This window comes from Gossypium hirsutum, chromosome A03, assembly GCF_007990345.1.
Source record: "Gossypium hirsutum isolate 1008001.06 chromosome A03, Gossypium_hirsutum_v2.1, whole genome shotgun sequence".
Lineage (NCBI taxonomy): Eukaryota > Viridiplantae > Streptophyta > Magnoliopsida > Malvales > Malvaceae > Gossypium > Gossypium hirsutum.
Window position 1 is genome coordinate 107,814,693 of NC_053426.1, and position 24,773 is coordinate 107,839,465.

At 34.6% G+C, this 24,773-nt stretch overlaps 1 protein-coding gene across 2 annotated transcripts; it reads right to left on the bottom strand.

Moving 5' to 3' along the window:
- Positions 1 to 41: 41 nt before the first annotated feature.
- LOC107886880 (putative GEM-like protein 8) lies at positions 42 to 785 on the bottom strand. Of its 2 annotated transcripts, XM_016810975.2 has the most exons (3): positions 535 to 785; positions 359 to 454; positions 42 to 268 (listed from the first exon to the last, which is right to left on the bottom strand). In XM_016810975.2, the coding sequence occupies exons 1-3, from the start codon at positions 566 to 568 to the stop codon at positions 42 to 44; spliced, it is 357 nt and encodes a 118-aa protein (XP_016666464.1). In that variant the 5' UTR covers positions 569 to 785. The 2 variants fall into 2 exon arrangements, with proteins under 2 accessions (XP_016666464.1, XP_040957313.1); XM_041101379.1 differs by having other exon boundaries at positions 359 to 746.
- Between the last annotated feature and the right edge of the window lie 23,988 nt (positions 786 to 24,773).

Genomic DNA, 24,773 nt, shown 5'->3' on the forward strand with positions numbered 1-24,773 from the left:
TGGACTCTCACATATTCTCCATTCGCACAAGGGATTTCGATTTATCTATCACTGCAAAAGGCAACCTTTTCAGATGAGATGAAAAGTAAAACTGCAATAGGGCCTGTTGTTGTTGATAAATAACATTGGCAAGCCTTCAAAAACTTCTCTCCTTCTCTGAAACTAAACAATTGCTTGAAAATCTTCTCCAACCCTCCTACTAGAAAAACCCTTGCCCCTAAACTCAACTTTCCCTTCACTGTTTCACTGATCTTTGGCCCCAATCTCACTGCACTTTCAAAAAAGTAAACTTTAGTTTTCATTTCACTTTAATCTTAAGAGACATTTATATAGCTGATAGCATGAGAGTGTTTCATACCATGCTCTCCGACTACATGACCGAATGTCTCAGCTTTCTTCCCTCGCAAGTTCATCCTTTTAAGTACAAAGTTTCCTTTGCCTGCTATTACATTGCCTGCAATTACAAACAGTTTCCCTTTAGAAAAAGAGAACATCCCATATCTACCATTAGTAAAGATTGAAAGGGAGACCTACTTTTGGTAGACCCTTGTGTATCGGCCAGCGGCATCAGGTAAGTATTGCCTTGATGTTCTTCTCTTAACTCCAGATGTTGTTGCTTTGATTGGAACTCCAATAAGTTGTTCAAGTAGCTTATTCTTAATTTTTGTTGGTTGAATGAAATGGAATACAATTCCAACAAGATGTTGAATATTTCTTCAGGTTGTGATGAATCGTGTTTTTTTTTTTGGCAAATGGGGTGTATTTAAAGGGGTTGAATCTAAATTTTTTTGTGCATGAATCACCAATACCTCATCATGTTAATAAAGTACTTTGGCGAGGAAAATTTCGAACATACGAACGGAACACGAATAATAATTCGAATAGAAAAATAAATCAATAGGCTCCAAGGCGTGTATCAATCCATTATCCTTAGAGTTCTATTTGCCCCACCTATACTTGAGTAGCAAATGAGTTTTAAGCAAATGAAACTCGAGGATACAATGAAGCCCGTTAATTATTTAACAAAAAAATCAATTTCTATAAAGAATTTCTACAATAATTGTATATAAAACAATTTAAAAATAGTAGAAGATGGTGGAAGAATTACAAGAATTTTTGACAACTTTTGATATATCATCCAAATTAAATTTGCCTTTCTCAATAACCACATATATTTTAAATAGACATAATTATTCTATTAATATCTTTTAAAAAGATATAACTATTAAAGTAAGAGATACAACTATTCAAGTAAAGTATCTTAAATAAACATAACTATTCAATTAATATTACTTGAATAGTTATATTTATTTGTTAAAAGATCAAGTGATACACTTTTTTGTATTTAAGATTCATAACTCATTAATATGAATAATCATAACTCTTGATTAATAACCAAAAGTTATAACTATTGATTACTTATACTATTTCATTTATTATTATTAAATACTATAAATATTTGAAAAAGTTTTAACACATCACTCCGAGAAAAGGAAAAAAAAGTATAAGAAGTGATTCATTTAAGAAAACAGAATGTTGCGTAAAGCTTCAAAATCCTTCTTAATGTAGTCCTCCAACATGTTCAACAGTCCAAACTCTAATATGAATGTTGAATACAGATATGTCAAATACGGGCATATTTAACACAGAGAAAACGGGTAAACAGAAAACAACCACAGGAAAGATCATAACTATGAAGGGAAGTCAAGCTATTAGAAACAGTCAAACCACCTGAAAGCAAACTAATTTAATTTGGTTTAAATTAATTATCCAAGGAAAAGGCATAGTCTATGCAAATGGGCAGTGCAGTACTGACTCCCAGAAGATGTGGCATTGAAACTTTCTAATGTCTTTGCTGCTAAGACGTCAAGAAAGAAAAGCAAGGAACACAAATTGCATATTAAAAGATATGATAACTTGCAAAGTGGCAACTGAGTTCCGAATCATTTCCTACCTTTATTTGCAAAATGCGGTCTTATTGTATATATAAATGATAATGCAGTGAGAGTGACTTCACAGTGAGACATGCTTTGGACTAATGGAGATAATGTCATCTATGACCATGTGAGCTCAACAGCATCTTTCCTTCTTTAATAATGGACATTTTAGAGAGCTCCGAGTAGTAGCTCTCTCCAAAGTTGTTGGGGGTATTATTTTAAGTTGGATTTCTTTATTTAAGAAATGATAAATGTTTGTATTTCATATTATTTTCACAATACTTTTAATGCTAACAAATTGGTAAGATATTTGCTTTGTACTTTGTAGTTATCTCTTTTGCCCTATCTTTTCCTTTGCACAGTTAATCCTTGTAAGTTCAGGAATTATAGCTAGAATTTTCCTCTATCAGTCAAGGGATCTTTAAAATATCAGGAGCTTCTATATGTGATGATAGGGGTGACAAAATGGGGTTTTTAAAAAAAAAAGGGGATGAACTATGGGCTCCAATGGTCAAACCAAAGAAGCAATCACACCCAATGGTCAAACCAAAGAAGCAATCACACCAAGCTAGATGTTATATGCTTATGTGGAATGCATTCTTTTAAACCTTTTATTAGAATTAAGTGACCCGAATCCTTATTTAAATAAAATACAGTGATAAAATAAAATAAAAGAAGAATCCATATAGAATTACACTTCTTTTACTTTATTTTAGAATAAGATTTTTTAAACCTTATTAAATTCCATCTATTTGATATTAATTAGAATAGGGTATTTCAGTTTTACTAGAATATGGTTTTACAAGCCTATAAATAGACATAGTCTATTCCTCTTGTAATTAATTCGAATTCGACATAGTGAATTTTCTTCTCTTCTGCCAGTGGTTTTTTTTCCCGAAAGGGTTTTCAAGTAAAATTTGTGTGTTCTTTATTTTATTTTATTTTATTTTATTTTCACAAATTGGTATCAGAGCTTCCGGGTTGTTCATCTCGATAATGGTAATAGCGTCTTTGAAGTATGAAATTCCACTGTTGGATCGCAACACTAGATATGCGTTGTGGCAGATGCAAGCAGTTCTTGCACAGGTGGATCTGGAGGATGCCCTGCTAGGGATAGATAAAATGCCTTCGACTTTAACAGATGAAGAGAAGAAGCGTAAGGATCGAAAGGCATTAACACAATTACATCTGCATTTGTCCAACAAAATTTTGCAGGATGTGATGAAAGAGAAGACCGCTGCTGCATTATGGAAGAGGCTAGAACAAATATGTATGTCCAAAACTCTAACAAGCAAGTTGCATATGAAGCAGCGTCTTTATGCTCGTCGTTTGGAGGAAGATGTGTCCGTACACAAACACTTAACAGTGTTTAAAGAAATTCTCTCAAACTTGGAGGCCATGAAGGTTCAGTATGATAAGGAAGATCTAGGGTTGATTCTACTTTGTTTGTTGCCCCTGTCTTATTCAACCTTTAGAGACACGATTTTATATAGCCCCGAGTCTCTCACAGTTGATGGGGTTTATGATTCTTTAACCTCGTATGATAAGATGAAACATTTTGTGCTTAAACCCGACTCTCAGGGAGAGGGTCTCATTGTTCTTGAGAGACAAGATCAGAATACTGATAATAATCGTGGAAGGACACAGGAATGGAATCCTGGCGGTAAATCTAATGGTAGATCAAAGTCTTCAAACAGAGGTAAAACTTGTAACTTCTGCAAGAAGAAATGGCACATTAAATCTGAGTGCTATAATCTACAGAATAAGATTAAAAGGAAGGCTGCGAATCAAAAGGGAAAACAACCAGAAAATTCTGGTGAAGCTGATGTTGTAGAAGACTACAGCGATGGTGAATTTCTAGTCGTTTTCGTCAACAATTCTAAAGTGAGAGAGGAATAGATACTTGATTCAAGCTGCACCTTCCATATGAGTCCCAATCAGGATTGGTTTACAACTTACGAAATAGTGTCTGAATGTAACACACCTTACCCGTATTCCTTACCGGAACAGAGTATGAGGTATTACTAAATTTTTAAAAATTTTCGACAGCATTCCTACTTATTTTTGCTTAAACCTCCTGCAAATTTAGAACACATTCTAATATACCAACCAATTTCATTTGTATAAACACACATATAGTTTAACTATTAATAAACACTACATTTAAAAGGGAACCATAACATATATTTACATGATGATCCCACATTACATAAAGTGTCTATACATGCCATAAAATTTCGGAACACTAGTAGTAAAATACCCCAAATGTGAAGGATAGTGTAGATGATTGTCTGACTTCGTTCCAATTTCCGAGTTGTTGGAAGTCACTATAACCAAGAGAAAAATAAAATCGAGTAAGCATATAGCTTAGTAAGTAAACACATGATAAATAAGTAATTACTCCCATAACTACACCAAAATATAAACTTATTCATGAATAACTTTATTGTTTAGGCAATTTCCAGCAAGCTGTTTTTCTGCGTCATAGTCGCTAATTTATTTTTATCTGCAGCTACAGGGCTCCAAATTGAGTTTTGTAAATTTTCCCTGAAACTAGACTCATATACCATTTCACCATAAAAATTTCAGAATTTTTAACCCAGCCAATTAGTACAGTTTATTCATTAAACCTTCCCCTGTTTCACTGCCCAACGGTTCTGACCCTTCCTCACTAAAATTTACTTAACTCTCTGTAAAAATTTGAAAAATGGTTTTTCTTGTTTCTAATAAAATAGACTCAATAAGGATTCCAGGGATATAAATTTCATGCCATAATTATTTTTTTACAATTTTTGGTAATTTTCCAAAATTAGAACAGGGGATCTCGAAATCAATCCAGCCCTGTTTCAGTAAAATTCAGATATCTCCAAAAATACAACTCTTTTGCTTATTCTATTTCTTTCATATGAAAATAGACACATTCAGCTTCAATTTCATATATTATTCAGCTTCCCATTCATTTTCCACCATTTATGGTGATTTTTCAAAGTTACCCAACTACTGTTGTTCAACACAGTTTATAATTAAATCGTTCCTTTTGCGTTTTTGATATTTTCTCCCATCTCATACATGGGTCGATTTAGTATTCAACTCAATATTTACCCCATAAAATTTTCCACCATATGGAAATATTCATCTTCCACACTTTTTCGTTGAACACTTGGAATGTTAACCGTTATTGGTGGATCTCGCACTTAGCACCACCGCTGAATCGGGGAATCAGCACTTAGCAACCCCTCGGGGGAATCAGCACATAGCAACCCCCTTTCACATTTCAAAGATATGGTGGATATCGCACTTAGCACCACCAATGAACCGGGGAATCAGCACTTAGCAACCCCTCGGGGGAATCAGCACATAGCAACCCCCTTTTCACATTTCAAAGATATGGTGGATCACGCACATAGCACCACCAATGAATCGGGGAATCAGCACACAGCAACCCCTTTATATACAACATACTCCGGCTTATTCCGAGTGTTCAACCCATAAACCATATATTGCAACCCTTTACCACCTTTCCCGATTTAACAACATTTTTAGGATATGGCCAAACATTTATTTTAATTCCAAATAAATCTCAACATATATCAAATAATATCAAAATAATACATTAAGTCACGTGTTTACTTACCTCGGTGCAAAATATCGTAATTTTGCACTTTACTCCCCTATCTTTTCTTTTCCCCGTTTGATATACTCTTCACGTCTTTCTTGATCTATAATAGCAAATTTAACTCATTTAATGTTCACACTCATTAAAATAATCCACCACCCAACTTTTTGAAAATTACAATTTTGCCCCCAAACTTTTGCGTAATTACACTTTTGTCCCCAAGCTCGGAAATTAAACTTCATCACTTATTCTTAAGTTTTATAACATGCTGAACATTTTTCCCTTCTAAGGAAACATCAAATTCCCACTCCAACATATACTTTTGAATATTAATTATTTTTACCGATTATGTCTATTTACCCGTTTTCGCTTAAAATTGCTTAGCAAAAGTTGTTTAACATAATTTATAGCTTCATATTCCACCATAAAACAGCAAAATAAACACATTTCACCTATGGGTATTTTTCCAAATATGAGCCCTAACACGAATTATTGCTAGAATAAGCTAAACCGAGTTACGAGGATTCCAAAAATGCGAAGAACATTAAAAACGGGGCTAGGATGCACTTACTATGAGCTTGAGAAAGCAAAGAAACCTTAGCTATGGCTTCCTTCAAATTTCGGCAGCAACTAATGAGGAAGATGATGATTTTTGTCATCTTTTTCCCATTTTATTTTTTTTATTACCAAATGACTAATATGCCCCCACTTAAAAAAAATCTATTCCTCTCATTTCTTATGTCTATTTTTGTCCATCAACTAACTAATGGTCTAATTACCACATAAAGACCTCCAATTTAAAATTTCATATCAATTAGATACTTCTACATATAGAACTCAACTTTTGCACTATTTACAATTTAGTCCTTTTGACTAAATTGAGTGCCCAAACGTCGAAATTTTCGAACGAAATTTTTACGAAAACTTTCCGTGAAATTGTAGATCATAAAAATATAATAATAACCATATTTTCCCTCGTCGGATTTGTGGTCCCGAAACCACTATTCCGACTAGGCCCAGAATCGGGCTGTTACAACTCTCCCCCCCTTAGGGATTTTCATCCCCGAAAATCTTACCGGAAAAGAGGTTTGGGTACTGTTTCCTCATAATTTCCTCCGGTTCCCACGTAGCCTCTTCCATTCCATGTTTTTGCCACAACACTTTCACTAAGGCTACACTTTTATTTCTTAACTGTTTGATCTCCCGAGCCAAAATCTTTATGGGTTCTTCTTCATAAGTCATATCTGGTCGAACCTCAATCTCTGTAGGGGAAACTATATGTGAAGGATCCGAACGATAACGTCGCAACATCGACACATGAAATACATTATGTATCTTTTCCAACTCTGGCGGTAAAGCTAACCGATATGCTACAGGGCCAACTCTCTCGGTAACTTCATATGGTCCAATAAAACGTGGACTTAGTTTGCCTTTTCGATCAAATCTCAGAATCTTCTTCCATGGGGATACTTTCAAGAACACTTTATCACCCACTTGAAACTCAATTTCTTTTCTCTTTAAATCCGCATACGACTTTTGCCGATCTGAGGCAGCTTTTAGGCAATCACGGATTATTTTCACCTTTTCTTCAGTTTCTTTCACCAGGTCGACTCCATGAATCCGATTCTCACCGAGTTCAGTCCAATATAAAGGGGTTCTACATTTACGCCCATATAATGCTTCATACGGTGCCATTTGTATACTTGACTGATAACTATTATTATAAGCAAATTCAACCAGTGGTAGATATTTCTCCCAACTGTCCTTCATTTCTAAAATACAACACCGGAGCATGTCTTCAAGAACTTGAATCACCCTTTCTGATTGCCCGTCAGTTTGAGGATGAAATGCAGTACTGAAATTCAATTTCGTACCCAAAGCTTCCTGTAACTTTATCCAAAACCTCGAAGTAAATCTCGGATCTTTATCCGATATAATAGATTTAGGCACCCCATGTAGTCTCACTATTTCAGCAACATATAATTCAGCCAACCTGTCAAGTGAATAATCAATGCGTATCGGAATAAAATGGGCTGACTTTGTCAATCTATCCACAATTACCCAAATAGCATCTTTCTTCTTTGGAGTTAAAGGCAATCCTGTCACGAAATCCATCGTGATACTGTCCCACTTCCATTCTGGAATCGTTATCGGTTGAAGTAAACCCGATGGCACTTGATGCTTAGCCTTCACTTGTTGACAGATTAAACACTTTGATACAAATTCCGAGATATCATTTTTCATGCCTGGCCACCAATACAACTTCTTCAAATTATTATACATTTTCACACTACCCGGATGAACTGACAAGTCACCACTATGTGCCTCACATAAAATGGTCTGAATTAACTCATCATTTCTTGGTACACATACTCTATCCCGGAACATCAAGCAATCATCTGAACCAATTTGAAAATCTGAGTCAACACCTGCTTCACACTGAGCTCTCTTGGCTTGCAATTTACTGTCATTCTTTTGAGATTCCCGAATTTGCTGAAGAAATAATGGTCTAGCTCTCAATTCAACCAACATTGAGCCATCATCAGATAAAGTTAACATCGTACCCATAGCTCTCAAAGCAAATAAAGATTTTCTGCTCAAGGCATCAGCAACCACATTAGCTTTCCCGGGGTGATAATCAATCACTAGCTCATAGTCTTTGATTAGCTCGAGCCATCTTCGTTGCCGCAAATTCAAGTCTTTTTGACTCATCAAATATTTCAAACTCTTATGATCAGTGAAGATTCGGCACTTTTCACCATACAAATAATGACGCCAAATTTTTAAAGCAAAAACAATGGCAGCCAATTCTAAATCATGCGTCGGATAATTCTTCTCATGCGGTTTCAACTGTCTCGAAGCATAAGCTATTACTTTGCCCTCTTGCATTAACACACACCCAAGGCCATTCAACGATGCATCACTGTAAATTACAAACTCCTTCCCGGACTCAGGTTGCACCAACACTGGCGCCTCAGTCAATAATGCCTTCAACTTTTCAAAACTCTGTTGACATTTATCGGTCCATTCAAACTTGACATTCTTCTGCAGTAACTTAGTCATAGGAGAAGCAATCATCGAAAATCCCTTGACAAACCGTCTGTAATACCCAGCTAAGCCCAGGAAGCTTCTAACTTCAGTCACATTCTTTGGTGGCTCCCAATCAACAATTGCTGAAATTTTGCTTGGATCAACCCGAATACCTTCACTTGAAACTATATGTCCCAAGAATCCAACCTCACGAAGCCAAAACTCACTTTTGCTGAATTTAGCATACAATTTCTTTTCTCTCAGAATCTGCAACACAGTTCTCAAATGTTCTGCATGTTCCGATTCATCCCGAGAATAGATTAAAATATCATCTATGAACACCACCACGAACTTGTCTAAGTACAGCTGAAAAATTCGGTTCATCAAGTCCATAAAAATAGCTGGAGCATTAGTCAACCCAAAAGGCATTACCAGAAATTCATAGTGTCCATACCTCGTTCTGAAGGCGGTTTTCGGCACATCAGACTCTTTAACTCTCAACTGATAGTAACCAGACCTCAGATCGATCTTGGAGAACACTGTTGCCCCTTTTAATTGATCAAACAAATCATCAATTCTCGGCAAAGGATACTTGTTCTTTATGGTCACCTTATTGAGCTGACGATAGTCAATACAAAGTCTCATAGAGCCGTCCTTTTTTTTTCACAAATAACACAGGAGAACCCCAAGGAGAAAAACTCGGTCTCACAAATCCTTTATCTGTCAACTCTTGTAACTGAGCTTTTAATTCCTTCAACTCAGTCGGAGCCATTCGATACGGTGCAATAGAAATCGGTGCAGTACCAGGTAACAGATCAATAGAAAACTCAACTTCTCTAATCGGAGGTAACCCAGGCAATTCCTCTGGAAATACATCTGGAAATTCACAGACTATCGGCACTGATTCAAGCTTCGACCCAGTTATATCAGTATTCAACACATAAGCAAGATAAACTTCACATCCCTTTCTCAAGTATTTCTGAGCAGACATGTGCGAAATCACCATAGGCAACTTATTCGGCTCCTCTGTTTCAATCCGGAGAATTTCACCATTTTCACACTTTAATTCAAGAATTTTCTGTCTACAATTCACCTTGGCATCATGCAATATCAACCAATCCATCCCCAAAATAACATCGAACTCATCAAATGGTAACAACATCAAATTAGCCAGGAAACAGTGACCTTGAATCATCAGGGGGCAATTCTTGCAAATCTTATCAACTAAGACATACTTGCCTAATGGATTTGATACTTTAACTACATATTCAGTGTTTTCAACAGGCAATTTCTTACTAGATACCAATTTCATGCATACATATGAATGAGTAGAGCCGGGATCAATCAAAGCAATAACATCTATATCATGAAGAGAAAATGTACCAGTAATCACATCGGGAGATGAGGCATCCTCTCGAGCACGTATGGCATAAGTCCTGGCAGGCGCTCTAATTTCTGATCCTCCAGCTGCATCTTTCATCACACTTTTACCACTGACTTTGCTTCCCACATTTCTCGGCGGTCTCCCTCTACTAACAATATCACCCGATCTAGCTCTTGGCAAATTTTCTTCCTCTCTTCTCTCAGGGCAATCTCTTACGTAATGCTCTTGGGAACCACACCTGAAACAAGCTCGTTTAAATCCCCAACACTCACCAATATGTCGCCTGCCACACTGTTGACATTCAGGCCGGGTGTTTCCTACATTGCCCACACTTGCTACAGAGGTAGCTCGAGTTGTAGCTCCAGAATACGACCTCCCTCGGTCTCTGCGTGAATACCCAACTGAACCAGTTGGTCGTGGATCCATCCCTTTAAACTTCTTCGAATGAGATTGAAATGTTCTGCCCATTGTCCTCTTCCTTACATCTCGAGATTCCATCTCTGCCCTTCTCTTTTCTCTACTCAGTTCTTCAGCTTTACAGGCCCGATCAACTAATACCACAAATTCTTTTAACTCTAAAATTCCAACATGTAATCTGATGTCTTCATTTAGCCCCTCTTCAAATCTTTTACACATAATAGCCTCCGTAGGCACACATTCCTGGGCATATTTACTAAGCCGGACAAACTTCCGTTCATATTCTGCTACTGACATTCGGCCCTGTTTCAATCCGAGAAACTCTTTGCGCTTCTGATCAATAAACCGTTGGCTTACATATTTCTTTCTGAATTCTTCCTGAAAGAAGTCCCAAGTAACTCTTTCTTTTGGAACCACCGTTATTAATGTTTTCCACCAACGGTATGCCGAATCCTTCAATAAAGACACAGCACATTTCAAACATTCCTCAGGGGTGCAAGATAATTCATCAAATACCCGAATAGTATTTTCAAGCCAAAACTCGGCTTTTTCCGGATCATCATCAACATTGGCCCTAAAATCTTCAGCCCCATGCTTTCGAATTCTAACAACAGGTGGCTTACTTGATCTCACCAATTCGGTACTCCGTGGAGCTACGGGGACCGGTTGAGGAATAGGAGGGGGTGGAGGAGGAGGAACATTCGGATTTACACGGACATATTCTGTATACCAATCACTCATCATTCGGAGGAAGGCTTCTCGAGCCTCATCCTGTCCATGTGTCTCATGTCTACTCTCTTCATGCGCGGTCCCTTGTGCGGGAACCGGCGTGTTACTTTCAACATCATCTGCCATACTTCGATTAGGATCCATTTACTATATAAAACAAAATTTTAAATTGTCAGAAATCATCACACTATCACAATAATTTTATGGCATGTATAGACTGACTTCCACACGTATTTTATTGGTCCGAGAACCGACTAAACCGTAGCTCTGATACCACTAAAATGTAACACCCCTTACCCGTATTCCTTACCGGAACAGAGTATGAGGTATTACTAAATTTTTAAAAATTTTCGACAGCATTCCTACTTATTTTTGCTTAAACCTCCTGCAAATTTAGAACACATTCCAATATACCAACCAATTTCATTTGTATAAACACACATATAGTTTAACTATTAATAAACACTACATTTAAAAGGGAACCATAACATATATTTACATGATGATCCCACATTACATAAAGTGTCTATACATGCCATAAAATTTCGGAACATTAGTAGTAAAATACCCCAAATGTGAAGGATAGTGTAGATGATTGTCTGACTTCGTTCCAATTTCCGAGTTGTTGGAAGTCACTATAACCAAGAGAAAAATAAAATCGAGTAAACATATAGCTTAGTAAGTAAACACATGATAAATAAGTAATTACTCCCATAACTACACCAAAATATAAACTTATTCATGAATAACTTTATTGTTTAGGCAATTTCCAGCAAGCTGTTTTTCTGCGTCATAGTCGCTAATTTATTTTTATCTGGAGATACAGGGCTCCAAATTGAGTTTCGTAAATTTTCCCTGAAACTAGACTCATATACCATTTCACCATAAAAATTTCAGAATTTTTAACCCAGCCAATTAGTACAGTTTATTCATTAAACCTTCCCCTGTTTCACTGCCCAACGGTTCTGACCCTTCCTCACTAAAATTTACTTAACTCTCTGTAAAAAATTTGAAAAATGGTTTTTCTTGTTTCTAATAAAAATAGACTCAATAAGGATTCCAGGGATATAAATTTCATGCCATAATTATTTTTTTACAATTTTTGGTAATTTTCCAAAATTAGAACAGGGGATCTCGAAATCAATCCAGCCCTGTTTCAGTAAAATTCAGATATCTCCAAAAATACAACTCTTTTGCTTATTCTATTTCTTTCATATGAAAATAGACACATTCAGCTTCAATTTCATATATTATTCAGCTTCCCATTCATTTTCCACCATTTATGGTGATTTTTCAAAGTTACCCAACTACTGTTGTTCAACACAGTTTATAATTAAATCGTTCCTTTTGCGTTTTTGATATTTTCTCCCATCTCATACATGGGTCGATTTAGTATTCAACTCAATATTTACCCCATAAAATTTTCCACCATATGGAAATATTCATCTTCCACACTTTTTCGTTGAACACTTGGAATGTTAACCGTTATTGGTGGATCTCGCACTTAGCACCACCGCTGAATCGGGGAATCAGCACTTAGCAACCCCTCGGGGGAATCAGCACATAGCAACCCCCTTTCACATTTCAAAGATATGGTGGATATCGCACTTAGCACCACCAATGAACCGGGGAATCAGCACTTAGCAACCCCTCGGGGGAATCAGCACATAGCAACCCCCTTTTCACATTTCAAAGATATGGTGGATCACGCACATAGCACCACCAATGAATCGGGGAATCAGCACACAACAACCCCTTTATATACAACATACTCCGGCTTATTCCGAGTGTTCAACCCATAAACCATATATTGCAACCCTTTACCACCTTTCCCGATTTAACAACATTTTTAGGATATGGCCAAACATTTATTTTAATTCCAAATAAATCTCAACATATATCAAATAATATCAAAATAATACATTAAGTCACGTGTTTACTTACCTCGGTGCAAAATATCGTAATTTTGCACTTTACTCCCCTATCTTTTCTTTTCCCCGTTTGATATACTCTTCACGTCTTTCTTGATCTATAATAGCAAATTTAACTCATTTAATGTTCACACTCATTAAAATAATCCACCACCCAACTTTTTGAAAAATTACAATTTTGCCCCCAAACTTTTGCGTAATTACACTTTTGTCCCCAAGCTCGGAAATTAAACTTCATCACTTATTCTTAAGTTTTATAATATGCTGAACATTTTTCCCTTCTATGGAAACATCAAATTCCCACTCCAACACATACTTTTGAATATTAATTATTTTTACCGATTATGTCTATTTACCCGTTTTCGCTTAAAATTGCTTAGCAAAAGTTGTTTAACATAATTTATAGCTTCATATTCCACCATAAAACAGCAAAATAAACACATTTCACCTATGGGTATTTTTCCAAATATGAGCCCTAACACGAATTATTGCTAGAATAAGCTAAACCGAGTTACGAGGATTCCAAAAATGCGAAGAACATTAAAAATGGGGCTAGGATGCACTTACTATGAGCTTGAGAAAGCAAAGAAACCTTAGCTATGGCTTCCTTCAAATTTCGGCAGCAACTAATGAGGAAGATGATGATTTTTGTCATCTTTTTCCCATTTTATTTTTTTTATTACCAAATGACTAATATGCCCCCACTTAAAAAAAATCTATTCCTCTCATTTCTTATGTCTATTTTTGTCCATCAACTAACTAATGGTCTAATTACCACATAAAGACCTCCAATTTAAAATTTCATATCAATTAGATACTTCTACATATAGAACTCAACTTTTGCACTATTTACAATTTAGTCCTTTTGACTAAATTGAGTGCCCAAACGTCGAAATTTTCGAACGAAATTTTTACGAAAACTTTCCGTGAAATTGTAGATCATAAAAATATAATAATAACCATATTTTCCCTCGTCGGATTTGTGGTCCCGAAACCACTATTCCGACTAGGCCCAGAATCGGGCTGTTACACTGAAGGTGTTGTTTTGATATGAAATAATACTTTGTGTAAAATCGCAGGTGTTGGAACAATTAAAATTAAGATGTTTGATGGAGTTGTCAGAACACTTAGTGACGTGAGACATGTTCCAAAATTGAAGAGAAATTTAATTTCGTTGAGTACTATTGATTCAAAAGAGTACAGGTACACAGCTGAAAATGGGGTTTTAAAGATTTCCAAAGGTTCCCTTGTTGTGATGAAAGGGCAAAGAAAGACTGCCAAGTTATATGTTTTGCAAGGTTCTATTGTTACTAGTGATGCAGCTGTCGCTTCCTCGTTCTTGTCAGATGATGATATTACAAAACTTTGGCATATGCACCTAGGGCATATGAGTGAGAATGACATGGTAAATTGAGCAAAATAGGACTTCTTAATGGGCAAGGAATTTGCAAACTAAATTTCTGTGAGCACTGTGTTTTTGGGAAGCAAAAGAGAGTTCGATTCACTAGAGGAATCCATAACACGAAAGGAACGTTAGAGTATATTCATTCTGATCTGTAGGGGCCATCTAGAGTGCCTTCGAGAGGTGGAGCTAATTATATGCTAACCTTTATTGATGATTTTTCCAGAAAAGTTTGGGCGTTCTTCTTGAAGCAGAAAAGCGATGTGTTTTCCGCATTTAAGTCTTGGAAAATTATAATTGAAAAACAGACGGGAAAACAAATAAAATACCTCCGCACAGACAATGGCTTAGAGTTCTGTTCTGATGAGTTTAATAGATTGTGCAAGTCAGAAGGGATCGTGAGACATTTGACAGTTTTCATACTCCACAGCAAAACGGTGTTGCAGAACGAATGAACAGAATGATCATGGAGAAGGTTTGCTGTATGTTGTCAAATACCAACTTACCGAAGTCGTTTTGGGTAGAAGCAGCCTCTACTGCATGTTTTTTGATCAATCGATCTCCATCCGTTGCCATTGAGAAAAAAACTCCACAAGAGGTATGGTCTGGTAATCCTGCTAATTATTCTGATTTAAAGATCTTTGGGTGTCCTACGTATGCTCATGTTGATAATGGAAAATTAGAACCGAGATCCATTAAATGTGTTTTTTTTGTTATAAAGCTGGTGTAAAAGGGTATAAGTTATGGTGTCCTGAAAATAGAAAAGTTGTGATTAGCAGAGATGTTGTTTTTGATGAAACTGCTATGCTACCTAACTTATCTCTTAAAGACTCTTCCAATAAAGAAAATCAAAAGCAGGTGGAGCATCAGATTAATACAGAGTCGACTATTCAAGCCAGTACAAAAATTAAGAATAGAGTTGCTTCTTCATCGCAATACTCTATCGTCAAAAACAGAACTAGAAGAGAAATTAAACCTCCAAAGTAGTATGCCGAGGCTGATCTAGTTGCTTATGCTTTAAATGTGGCTGAAGGTATAGATGCGAATCAAGAGCCATCTAATTATTCTGAGGCAGTTAGCTGTGAAGACTCAGAAAAGTGGATGTTTGCTATGCAAGAGGAGATGGAATCACTCCAAAAAAACAGAACATGGGATCTTGTGAAACTTCCTAAAGGTAAAAAGGCTATTCGTTGTAAATGGGTGTTTAAAAAGAAAGAAGGGACTCCAAGAGTTGAAGAACCCAGATATAAAGCAAGGCTTGTTGCAAAGGGTTACGGTCAAATTCCAGGAGTGGACTTCACAGATGTGTTCTCCTCAATTGTTAAGCATAGTTCGATTCGAGTTTTGCTTGGTATTGTGGCCATACATGATTTGGATCTTGAGTAGTTAGATGTAAAAACTGTATTTTTGCATGGAGAACTTGAGGAGGATATTTACATGCAACAACCAGAGGGTTTTACAATCTCAGAAAAAGAAGACTATGTTTGCTTGTTGAAAAAGTCCCTTTACGGTTTGAAACTGTCACCAAGACAGTGGTACAAGAGGTTTGATTCCTTTATAACTTCTCATGATTTCAAAAAAAGTAGTTTTGACAGTTGTGTTTACTTTAAGAAAAACAGTGATGGTTTTTTTGTGTATCTACTTCTTTATGTTGATGACATGTTGATAGCAGCAAAAGATAAATGAGAGATAAGTGTAATAGCCAATTTTTTTAGTGGTGTCGGAAACAGTGATTTGAGATCACTAAATCCGACGAGTAAGTTTAGAAATTTTAACAAATAATAATTATAGGCCAAACGCGAACTTAAAAGAATTATTTTTAATTAGTGAATTTTGTGATTTTAAAAGAATTAATAAGGTAAATTGGGTTGAAAACGAGGTATCGAGACCCCAGATTCATAAACCGAGCCATAACTATTTTTTTAAATATTTATGGAATGTTATTAAGTTAGTATTAAAGTTTTGTTAGAAAATTTTACGTTTGGTTAGTCAATTAATTAAAAAGAACTAAATTGAAAATAGTGCGAAATTTATTAAATTGTGATTAAATAGTTTAAGTGATTAAAAAGGAGGGATTTAAAAGGCAATTGGACCCAAATTGTATGGGCTGGACGGTTGGGCAAGAAAATCAGCAAAAAAAGACAAGGAGAAACAAGGGCAAAATAGGAAATTTTGCAAATTAAACATATAAAACAAGACAAAATTGAAAAATCTAGAGATATCATCATATTTCTTCAGCAAAAACGCCATGGGAGGTCTGAAAACTGCTGGTTTTTCATACTTTGACATATGTGAGTTCAATTCTTGACCTTTTCTTTGAGATTTTTATGTTTTTGTGACTTTAACAATTAGGTCCAAGTGTTTAATTCATTAGTTTTTGATTTTATGGACAAAATTAAAAGCTATCATTTATAAGTGTTGGCTTTTTATAATGAAATAAAATGAATTTTAAGCTTTGATTTTGTTGTTTGATGATTTTATCAAGTAAATTCAATAGAAATTGATTTTAGGACCTAATTGTGAAAAAGTTGTGAATTAAGGTTTAGTGTTAAAATTCTGATTTTCAAAGGTTGTGTAATAGTTTATAATGATGGAATAAAATGTTAATTGAGAAAAATTAGCTTAATAGATGGGCTAATTGAGCAAGGACTGAATTGTATAACCTGTTAAATTTAGAGAAAAAAAGGTAATAAACATCTTGAACTAAAATAGCTTTGGACAGCAGGAGTAGGTTAACTTTGAAAAATCACCATAAATTGTAAAAATCGAATTAGAGGATGAATAATATATGAAATTAAATCTCATTGAGTCTAGTTTCTTATAGAAGAAACATGTAAGCAATTGAACTGTAAATTATGAGATATAATGAATTATGTGAGACAATGTCAGAATGAATTCGGGTTCCCCTGTTTTGACTTTGGAAAATCACCAAAAATTTGAGAAAATTAATTATAGGCTCAAATTTATATTCTTAGAATTCTTAATGAGTTTATTTTCAATAGAAATCAACGAGAATATTATCCGAGTTCTGTACTGTGATATAATTAATTTTTAGTGAAGAGAGGTCATAACTGTTAGATAGTGAAATAGGGGAAACTTAAATGAATAAAATATATTAATTGGCTAAACCAAAAATTTTGAAAATTTTATGGTGGAATGATATGTGAGTCTAGTTTCAGGAAAAATTTACAGATCTTAATTTGGAGCTCTGTAGCTCGAATTATAAAAAATTGAGTGACTATGACTCGTGTGAACAGCTTGATGTGAGCATTAATATGTAAATTGTGAAATCGTACTTACAAGAATGTTACATACATTAAGGATGTGGAATGGAGAGGAGGAGGAGGAAAATAAATGATATATGTTTATAAGAAAACAGTATGAGAACGATACATATCATGACATGTATATATATGACTAGTTTCAATATGATGCTTGTTGGGTATGAAGTTGGATTGAAATGTCTAAGGCAAGTATTTTATTCTGCGCATCTGAAATGTGGTATTTTATAAAGATATGATCTAGCTTTAAATATGAATGCTTGATGATTAAGCTGAAAATATTTGGTAAGATGATAATCATGGTATAAAATATAAGTGGTACCATAATAGACAAGGTAAAATGAGTATGAGAGACATGTATGATGACATACAAATGCTATGTTTGTAGTTTAATTGAGAATGTTCAATCATTAAATGAATACTATGTTATATGCTTTTGATTTTGTATAAGTGTGTAAGAGATTAAGGTTGACCAAGGCTTGGAAAATAGCTTAGATATTGACCACACAGGCAGAGACACGGCCGTGTATCTCAGCCGTATATGGAACACGACTTTAGGACAAGGGCGTGCGATGTGGCCGTGTGCCCCTAAATTGATGATGATGTCATAAACAGAAAGCTCCACGGACAAGGGACACGGGCGTGTCCCAAGCCACACGGCCGTGTCCCAAGCCACACGGGCGTGTGGAATCCACACGGCCTAATCACACGGGCGTGTGGGTACTGTTCACAAGTAAAATTTTAAAAAAAATAAGCGAAAAATTTTATGAGAAATCAGTTGAGTTCCGACTTGATTTTAATGTTCATGTTGGGCGTCGAGGGCCCAAATAAAGGTTGTTATATATATATGATCTCAGAAAGTGAATAGTAATGTTTTGATTAATTTGTAAATGTTTTGTAAGTACTGGTAACTTGTAACACTCTGTAACCCTGTTTCGACGACGGATACGGGTTAGGGGTGTTACAATAAGAAAGGTCAAAGCCCAACTAAGTGAAGATTTTGAGATGAAAGATTTAAGACCAGCAAAGAAAATACTTGGTATGGAGATTCTCAGAGATAGAAAAGCAAGTAAATTGTACCTAAGTCAGAAAGGGTACATTGAGAAAGTTCTTTGCAGGTTTAATATGCAGAGTGCTAAGCCTGTTAGTACTCCTTTAGCAGCCCATTTCAGACTTTCATCGGCTTTGTCTCCACAATCAGATGGTGAGATTGAGTACATGTCACATGTTCCATACTCTAGTGCAGTGGGATCTCTCATGTATGCTATGGTTTGTTCACGTCTAGATTTATCATATGCAGTCAGTACAGTTAGCAGATACATGGCGAATCCTGGTAAAGAACACTGGAAAGCAGTTCAGTGGACTTTAAGATACTTACGAGGTACTACTGATGTTTGCTTACAGTTTGGAAGAACTAGAGATGGAGTAATTGGGTATGTTGATACTGATTTTGCTGGAGACCTTGATAGAAGAAGATCTCTCACAGGTTATGTCTTTACAATCGGAGGTTGTGCAATCAGTTGGAAAGCCACTTTGCAAACTACAGTCGCTTTGTCTACCACTGAAGCTGAGTACATGGCGATTACTGAGGCTTGTAAAAAAGCTATTTGGTTGAAGGGACTCTTTAGTGAACTTAATGAAGACCTTCAAATCAGTACAGTATTTTGTGACAATTATAGTGCAATCTTCCTTACAAAAGATCAAATGTTTCATGAGAGAATAAAACACATTGATGTTCGGTATCATTTTGTTCGTGATATTATTGCTCGTGGTGATATTGTTGTGAGCAAAATTAGTACACATGAAAATCCTGCAGATATGATAACTAAGTCACTTCCTATAACCAAGTTTGAGCATTGCTGAAACTTGGTTGGTGTTCATTGTTGAAGTTAAACCCTTAAGGGGTTTTATGGAAGAGGTGGAGAACTTGTTCGTTGAGAGTTCACGATGAAGAACTTGTTCATTGAGAATTTGTGTCAAGGTGGAGATTGTTAGAATTAAGTGACCCGAATCCTTATTTAAATAAAATACAATGTAAAATAAAATAAAAGAAGAATCCATATAGAATTACACTTTTTTTATTTTATTTTAGAATAAGGTTTTTTAAACCTTATTAAATTCCATCTATTTGATATTAATTAGAATAAGGTGTTTCAGTCTTACTAGAATATGGCTTTACAAGCCTATAAATAGACATAGTCTATTCCTCTTGTGTAATACCCTGAAAATTTTTACAGTAAGATATTATCCTTGATATAGTAAAATAAGGAAATAAAGTGACAAAAAGGGAAATTTTGAGTTATGTCAATATTGAGAAGTATATTATGATATATTAATTCAAGAAAAGACTAAATTGTAAAAGTGAGAAAAGTTTTGTTGCATAAGAGTAAATATTCATAATTTGAGGGGTTAAAGTGTAAATATGAAAAAGTTGAAGGACCAATAGTGTAAATAATTTAAGAGTGGAATGATCTAGAAACTAAGGAAAATGGATGAATTAGGACCAAATTGAATAGATAAAGAACTATGAGGGACTAAATTTCAATTTTACCAAATTAAATGATGACTCAAGGATGGAATTTTAAAAGATAATGAAGGGCAAAATGGTCAATTGGAAGAGAGAGAAATCTAGAAAGTAATAATGATGCTAGAGATATTTTGATATTTTATAATTATTTAATTAGATAAATATTATTTTATTAATACTTTAATAAGATATTTTATTATTATTTTATTAGTATATAAAGAAAGAAAGATGAGAAATTCTCATCCATATTTTCCCATGCACTAACGTGACAGAAAGAGAGGAAGAAAAAAAGTTTTGCTTTCTTTACAATTTGGTCCTTTTACCAAAAATTCACCATTTTCACCCAAAAATCAAATGAATTTCTATAGCTACCAAGAGACAAAAATGTTAAGGAGAGCATGAGGAGTTAGAATATCAAGTTGGATTCAAGAAATAGAAGCTGGAGGAGAGAGAAAATCAAGTTAAAGATTAGTATCAATAGAACAAGGTAAGTATATCAAGATTTCAATATGTTTTTAAGTTTGTTATTATTGACAAAGCATGGAAATAATGTTATAGTAGAGTTTTCTTACATAAGGTCCTATGTTTTTGATATGTTAGTGAAGAGAAAATAAGAGAAAGTGATGAGAAATGGTGTAGAAAAAGAAAATAAGGGTGTTATAACATGGTAATTAATAGCTTGCACAAAAACAGTTTGGACAACAACAGTAGACTAACTTTGAAAAATCACCATAAATTGTATAAATCGAATTAGAAGATGAAAAAAAATATGGAATTAAATATTATTGAGTATAGTTTCTCATAGAAGAAATAGTGTAAGCAATGGATTTGTAAATTTTGAGATATAATGAATTTTGTAAGACAAGGTCAGAATGAATTCGGGTTCCCCTGTTCTGACTTTGAAAAATCATAAAAAACTGAATAAAAATAATTAGGGGCTTAAATTTATATTTATAAAATTTTGAATGAGTATATTTTTAAGATAAACAAACAAGAACATCATTTGAATCCTGTATGAGGAAATAATTAATTTTTGGTGAAGAGGGGTCAGAACTGTCAGGCAGTAGAACAGGGGTAATTTTAAAGAATAAACTGTACTTATTGGCTAAACAAAAAATTATGAAATTTTTATGGTAAGAATATATATGAGTCTAAATTCAGGGAAAATTATCGGATATTAATTTGGAGTTCTATAGATCCAGATATAAATAATTTAGTGATTATAATGCAGATAGACAGCTTGAATATTCATAAAAGTAAATAATAAAAATTATGGATAATGTTACTTACAAGTGTGTTATCTACATTAAGGATGTGGAATGGAGAGGAGGAGGAGGAAAAATATGTATGAATATTCATCTAGCATGGCTAATTTGCATATTTTAGGCTCAGGGACTAAATTGAATAAAAGTAAAACTTTATGGGCAATTTTGTAAACATGTTAGAAATTACCAAATTGCATGAAATGGATTATTTTATTATTTAAATTAAAAAATTGAATGAAACTATTAATTTAGTTCAAGATCGGGGGAAAACAGGTTTTAGGGATTAAATTGAAAAGTGTTGAAATTATGAAAAATTCTGATATTTTATAGAATTCATGGATTGTTATCAATATATATGAGAATAATAGCTGGAAATAAGGATTAAATTGCAAGAATTTTATTTTCCTGACCCTAAGGATGAAATTGTCATTAATTAAAAGTTTAGGGGCAAAATGGTAATTTTGCCTAGAGCATTAATTAAATGCATTAGAATATGAAATGAATGAAAATGATGATCAAATTTATTTATAAAGATCCGGACGACTCAAATATGAGACTTGATCGTGGAAAAGAAAAGATATCAGATTAATGAAATTATAAACACAAACAAGCAATGAGGTAAGTTCGTGTAACTTGAATTATATTCTTAAATGCTTGAGATTATATGTTATTTATGTGAATATGATTTGAATGTTCATTGTATGAAAATTTATGAAACATTGATAAATTTGATAAAAGAAGAAGAAATCCCGGTTGAATGAAAGGAAAATTCGATGGATCTCTGAAAAGGAATTGACGGTAAAAAGGATCTAGCCTGGACGGGTGATCCTATCTTGATATAGCCCTCCCGAAGAATATGTGTAAAATGGATTTAGCCCGGACAGGTAATCCGAATTAGGGTCTGAATTTAGCCTGGACTAGTAATTCAGATCCAAGCTCATTAGAGTAATTGTCGTTGCAGGGGATTTAGCCTGGTCTGGTAATCCCGACAATACTCTATGAGTTTATATTACAGGGGATTTAGCCTGGACTGGTAATCCCACTGTAAGGATGAGGTTCGCAGGAGTGTGCTCTCTGAAATGAAATGTGTAAGACCATGGTTGAAAGATACCATGGCAACGTGATATGAAATGAATAAGACCATGGTTGAAAGATACCATGGCAACATGACGGGAAATGAATAAGACCATGGTTGAAAGATACCATGGCAGCGTGACATGAAATGAATAAGACCATGGTTGAAAGATACCATGGCATCACGTCAAAGATAAATAAGACCGTGGATGGGAGACACTATAACATCTGTTGAACAATTGATATTCAGGTAAAATGTATCAGATGACAAATGGTTATATGAAATGGTTGTGTGAAATGTTTACAAGAACTGGTCATATGGAAATATATGTACAAAAGCGTTGTATGAAATAATTATGAAAATGGATAAACTAAATAAGTATAAGTACATGGAATATAATTTGTGTTAAGTTTGTTATAAGCTATTACCAGAATAAATATACATAAAATATATGGAAATGATGAAGTATAAAATATTGATATAATGAAATGAATGATATATGCTTGTGAAGAAATGGTAAGAGCATGATATGTTTCATGACATGTACATATATGATTATCTTTGATATGTTGATACAAGGAAATTATGTAATTGAGACTATTATTAAACTCAAGTGCGACATGTCGAGAAAATAGATATATCAATGTTGAATTTATATGAGATATGTGCAAGTATACTAACAATGTTGTTGTTTGATGCTTATACAAGTGCCAAACTGTTGATTGAATGGTAATATATTTATTTAATATGATGCATTGAATCGGTAAGTATTTTAATTTTTTTAAGTGATCTGCAAATGGTAGTAATGCTCCGAAACCCTGTTTTGGCAGCGGATACGGGTTAGGGGTGTTACATCTTGTAATTAATTCGAATTCGACATAGTGAATTTTCTTCTCCTCTACCCGTGGTTTTTTTTCCCGAAAGGGTTTCCACGTAAAATTTGTGTGTTCTTTATTTTATTTTATTTTATTTTATTTTCACACCTTTTTTAATTTTATAATGGTGAGGTGGAAATGAATGGGGAGTAGGCCATGTAATAAAAAGATTTAGACTCACATCACCTGTTTTTTCCAATGACCAAATCAGCAATTAAGTCTATGATAATACAAAGCTTTTGCTTACCATAAAAGCAACACAAGAATGAATTTTGTGAACTTTTTTCAAGGAAAACATACCATAGGATGATTTTGGACTTTAATGCTGTTTGCTGAAGTAAAACTGGCACATCAAGAGCGTTCCCCACATGTCATAATGGGAGTAGGAGTCTAGGTTCTTAGTCTCTAAATGAATTCAATGAAGTTGTTGTCTGGCTTTCAAAGGCGCTTGCAACACGAGCAATGTAAAATTGTTTAGATAACATCAGAAAAATCAGCAGAAATTGCTTATATATGTTTAGGAACAATGTGCTTATTGTGTGTATGTGGCTTAAGGGCAAAACTCGATTCGTGCCTAGCAAAGTGGAGACAGGTAGTGGAGTATAACAATTTTAGTAAATGCTTATTCTGTATTGACCCTTCCATTACCATCCCTAATGAAAATTGAGTGTCCCTAACCACAAGCACTACATTTATCTGATGCAAATTAACCATTGTTAAAGTGACATATAGATGTTTATCTTTGGGTTGCATTTAGGTGATGCCTGCAATTTCTCCAATAGTTCATGCTACAGTTAGTTGTATAAGAATTTTCATGGAAACAAAGTAAAAGAAGGTGGCATTTCCGACTTCATTTTTTTAGTACTTTTTTAGGTAACAATCAATGCTTTTTAACATGTAGGAAAAAGTACCACTATTCATCTCAATTTAGGTGGTGGATTGGATTTCCAAGTGAGATTGTAACTATTCATCACATTTCAACTGTAAGAAGGGACCACTTGTTTGTTAAACATACCAATAAGAAACAGGATAAATTGTAAAACATATTTACTTTGAATTAATCTTGAAGAGGAGGTCCCATCATATGCTTGACCATATCCAACGCAAGCCATAACAGAAAAACCCATATATACATATATTATAAGCTGCTCTAGCAAAATAGGTAAAGGGTTAATTTTACAGCTTTTGCCATATAAATTTCTAAGCAGTGACTAGTTCTGGTGCTAATGGTAGCAATAGAGAAAGGAAGAAAAAATAGCTACCAAAATGCTGTCCCATTCATAAATTTTAGACAATTTTCTAAA

Coding starts and splice junctions, on each gene's coding strand:
- LOC107886880 (XM_041101379.1), bottom strand. CDS start 494: ATGTTCTCTTTTTCTAAAGGGAAACTGTTTGTAATTGCAGGCAATGTA. Junction 269..358: donor TCATGTAGTCGGAGAGCATG/GTATGAAACACT, acceptor TTGAAAGTGCAG/TGAGATTGGGGCCAAAGATC.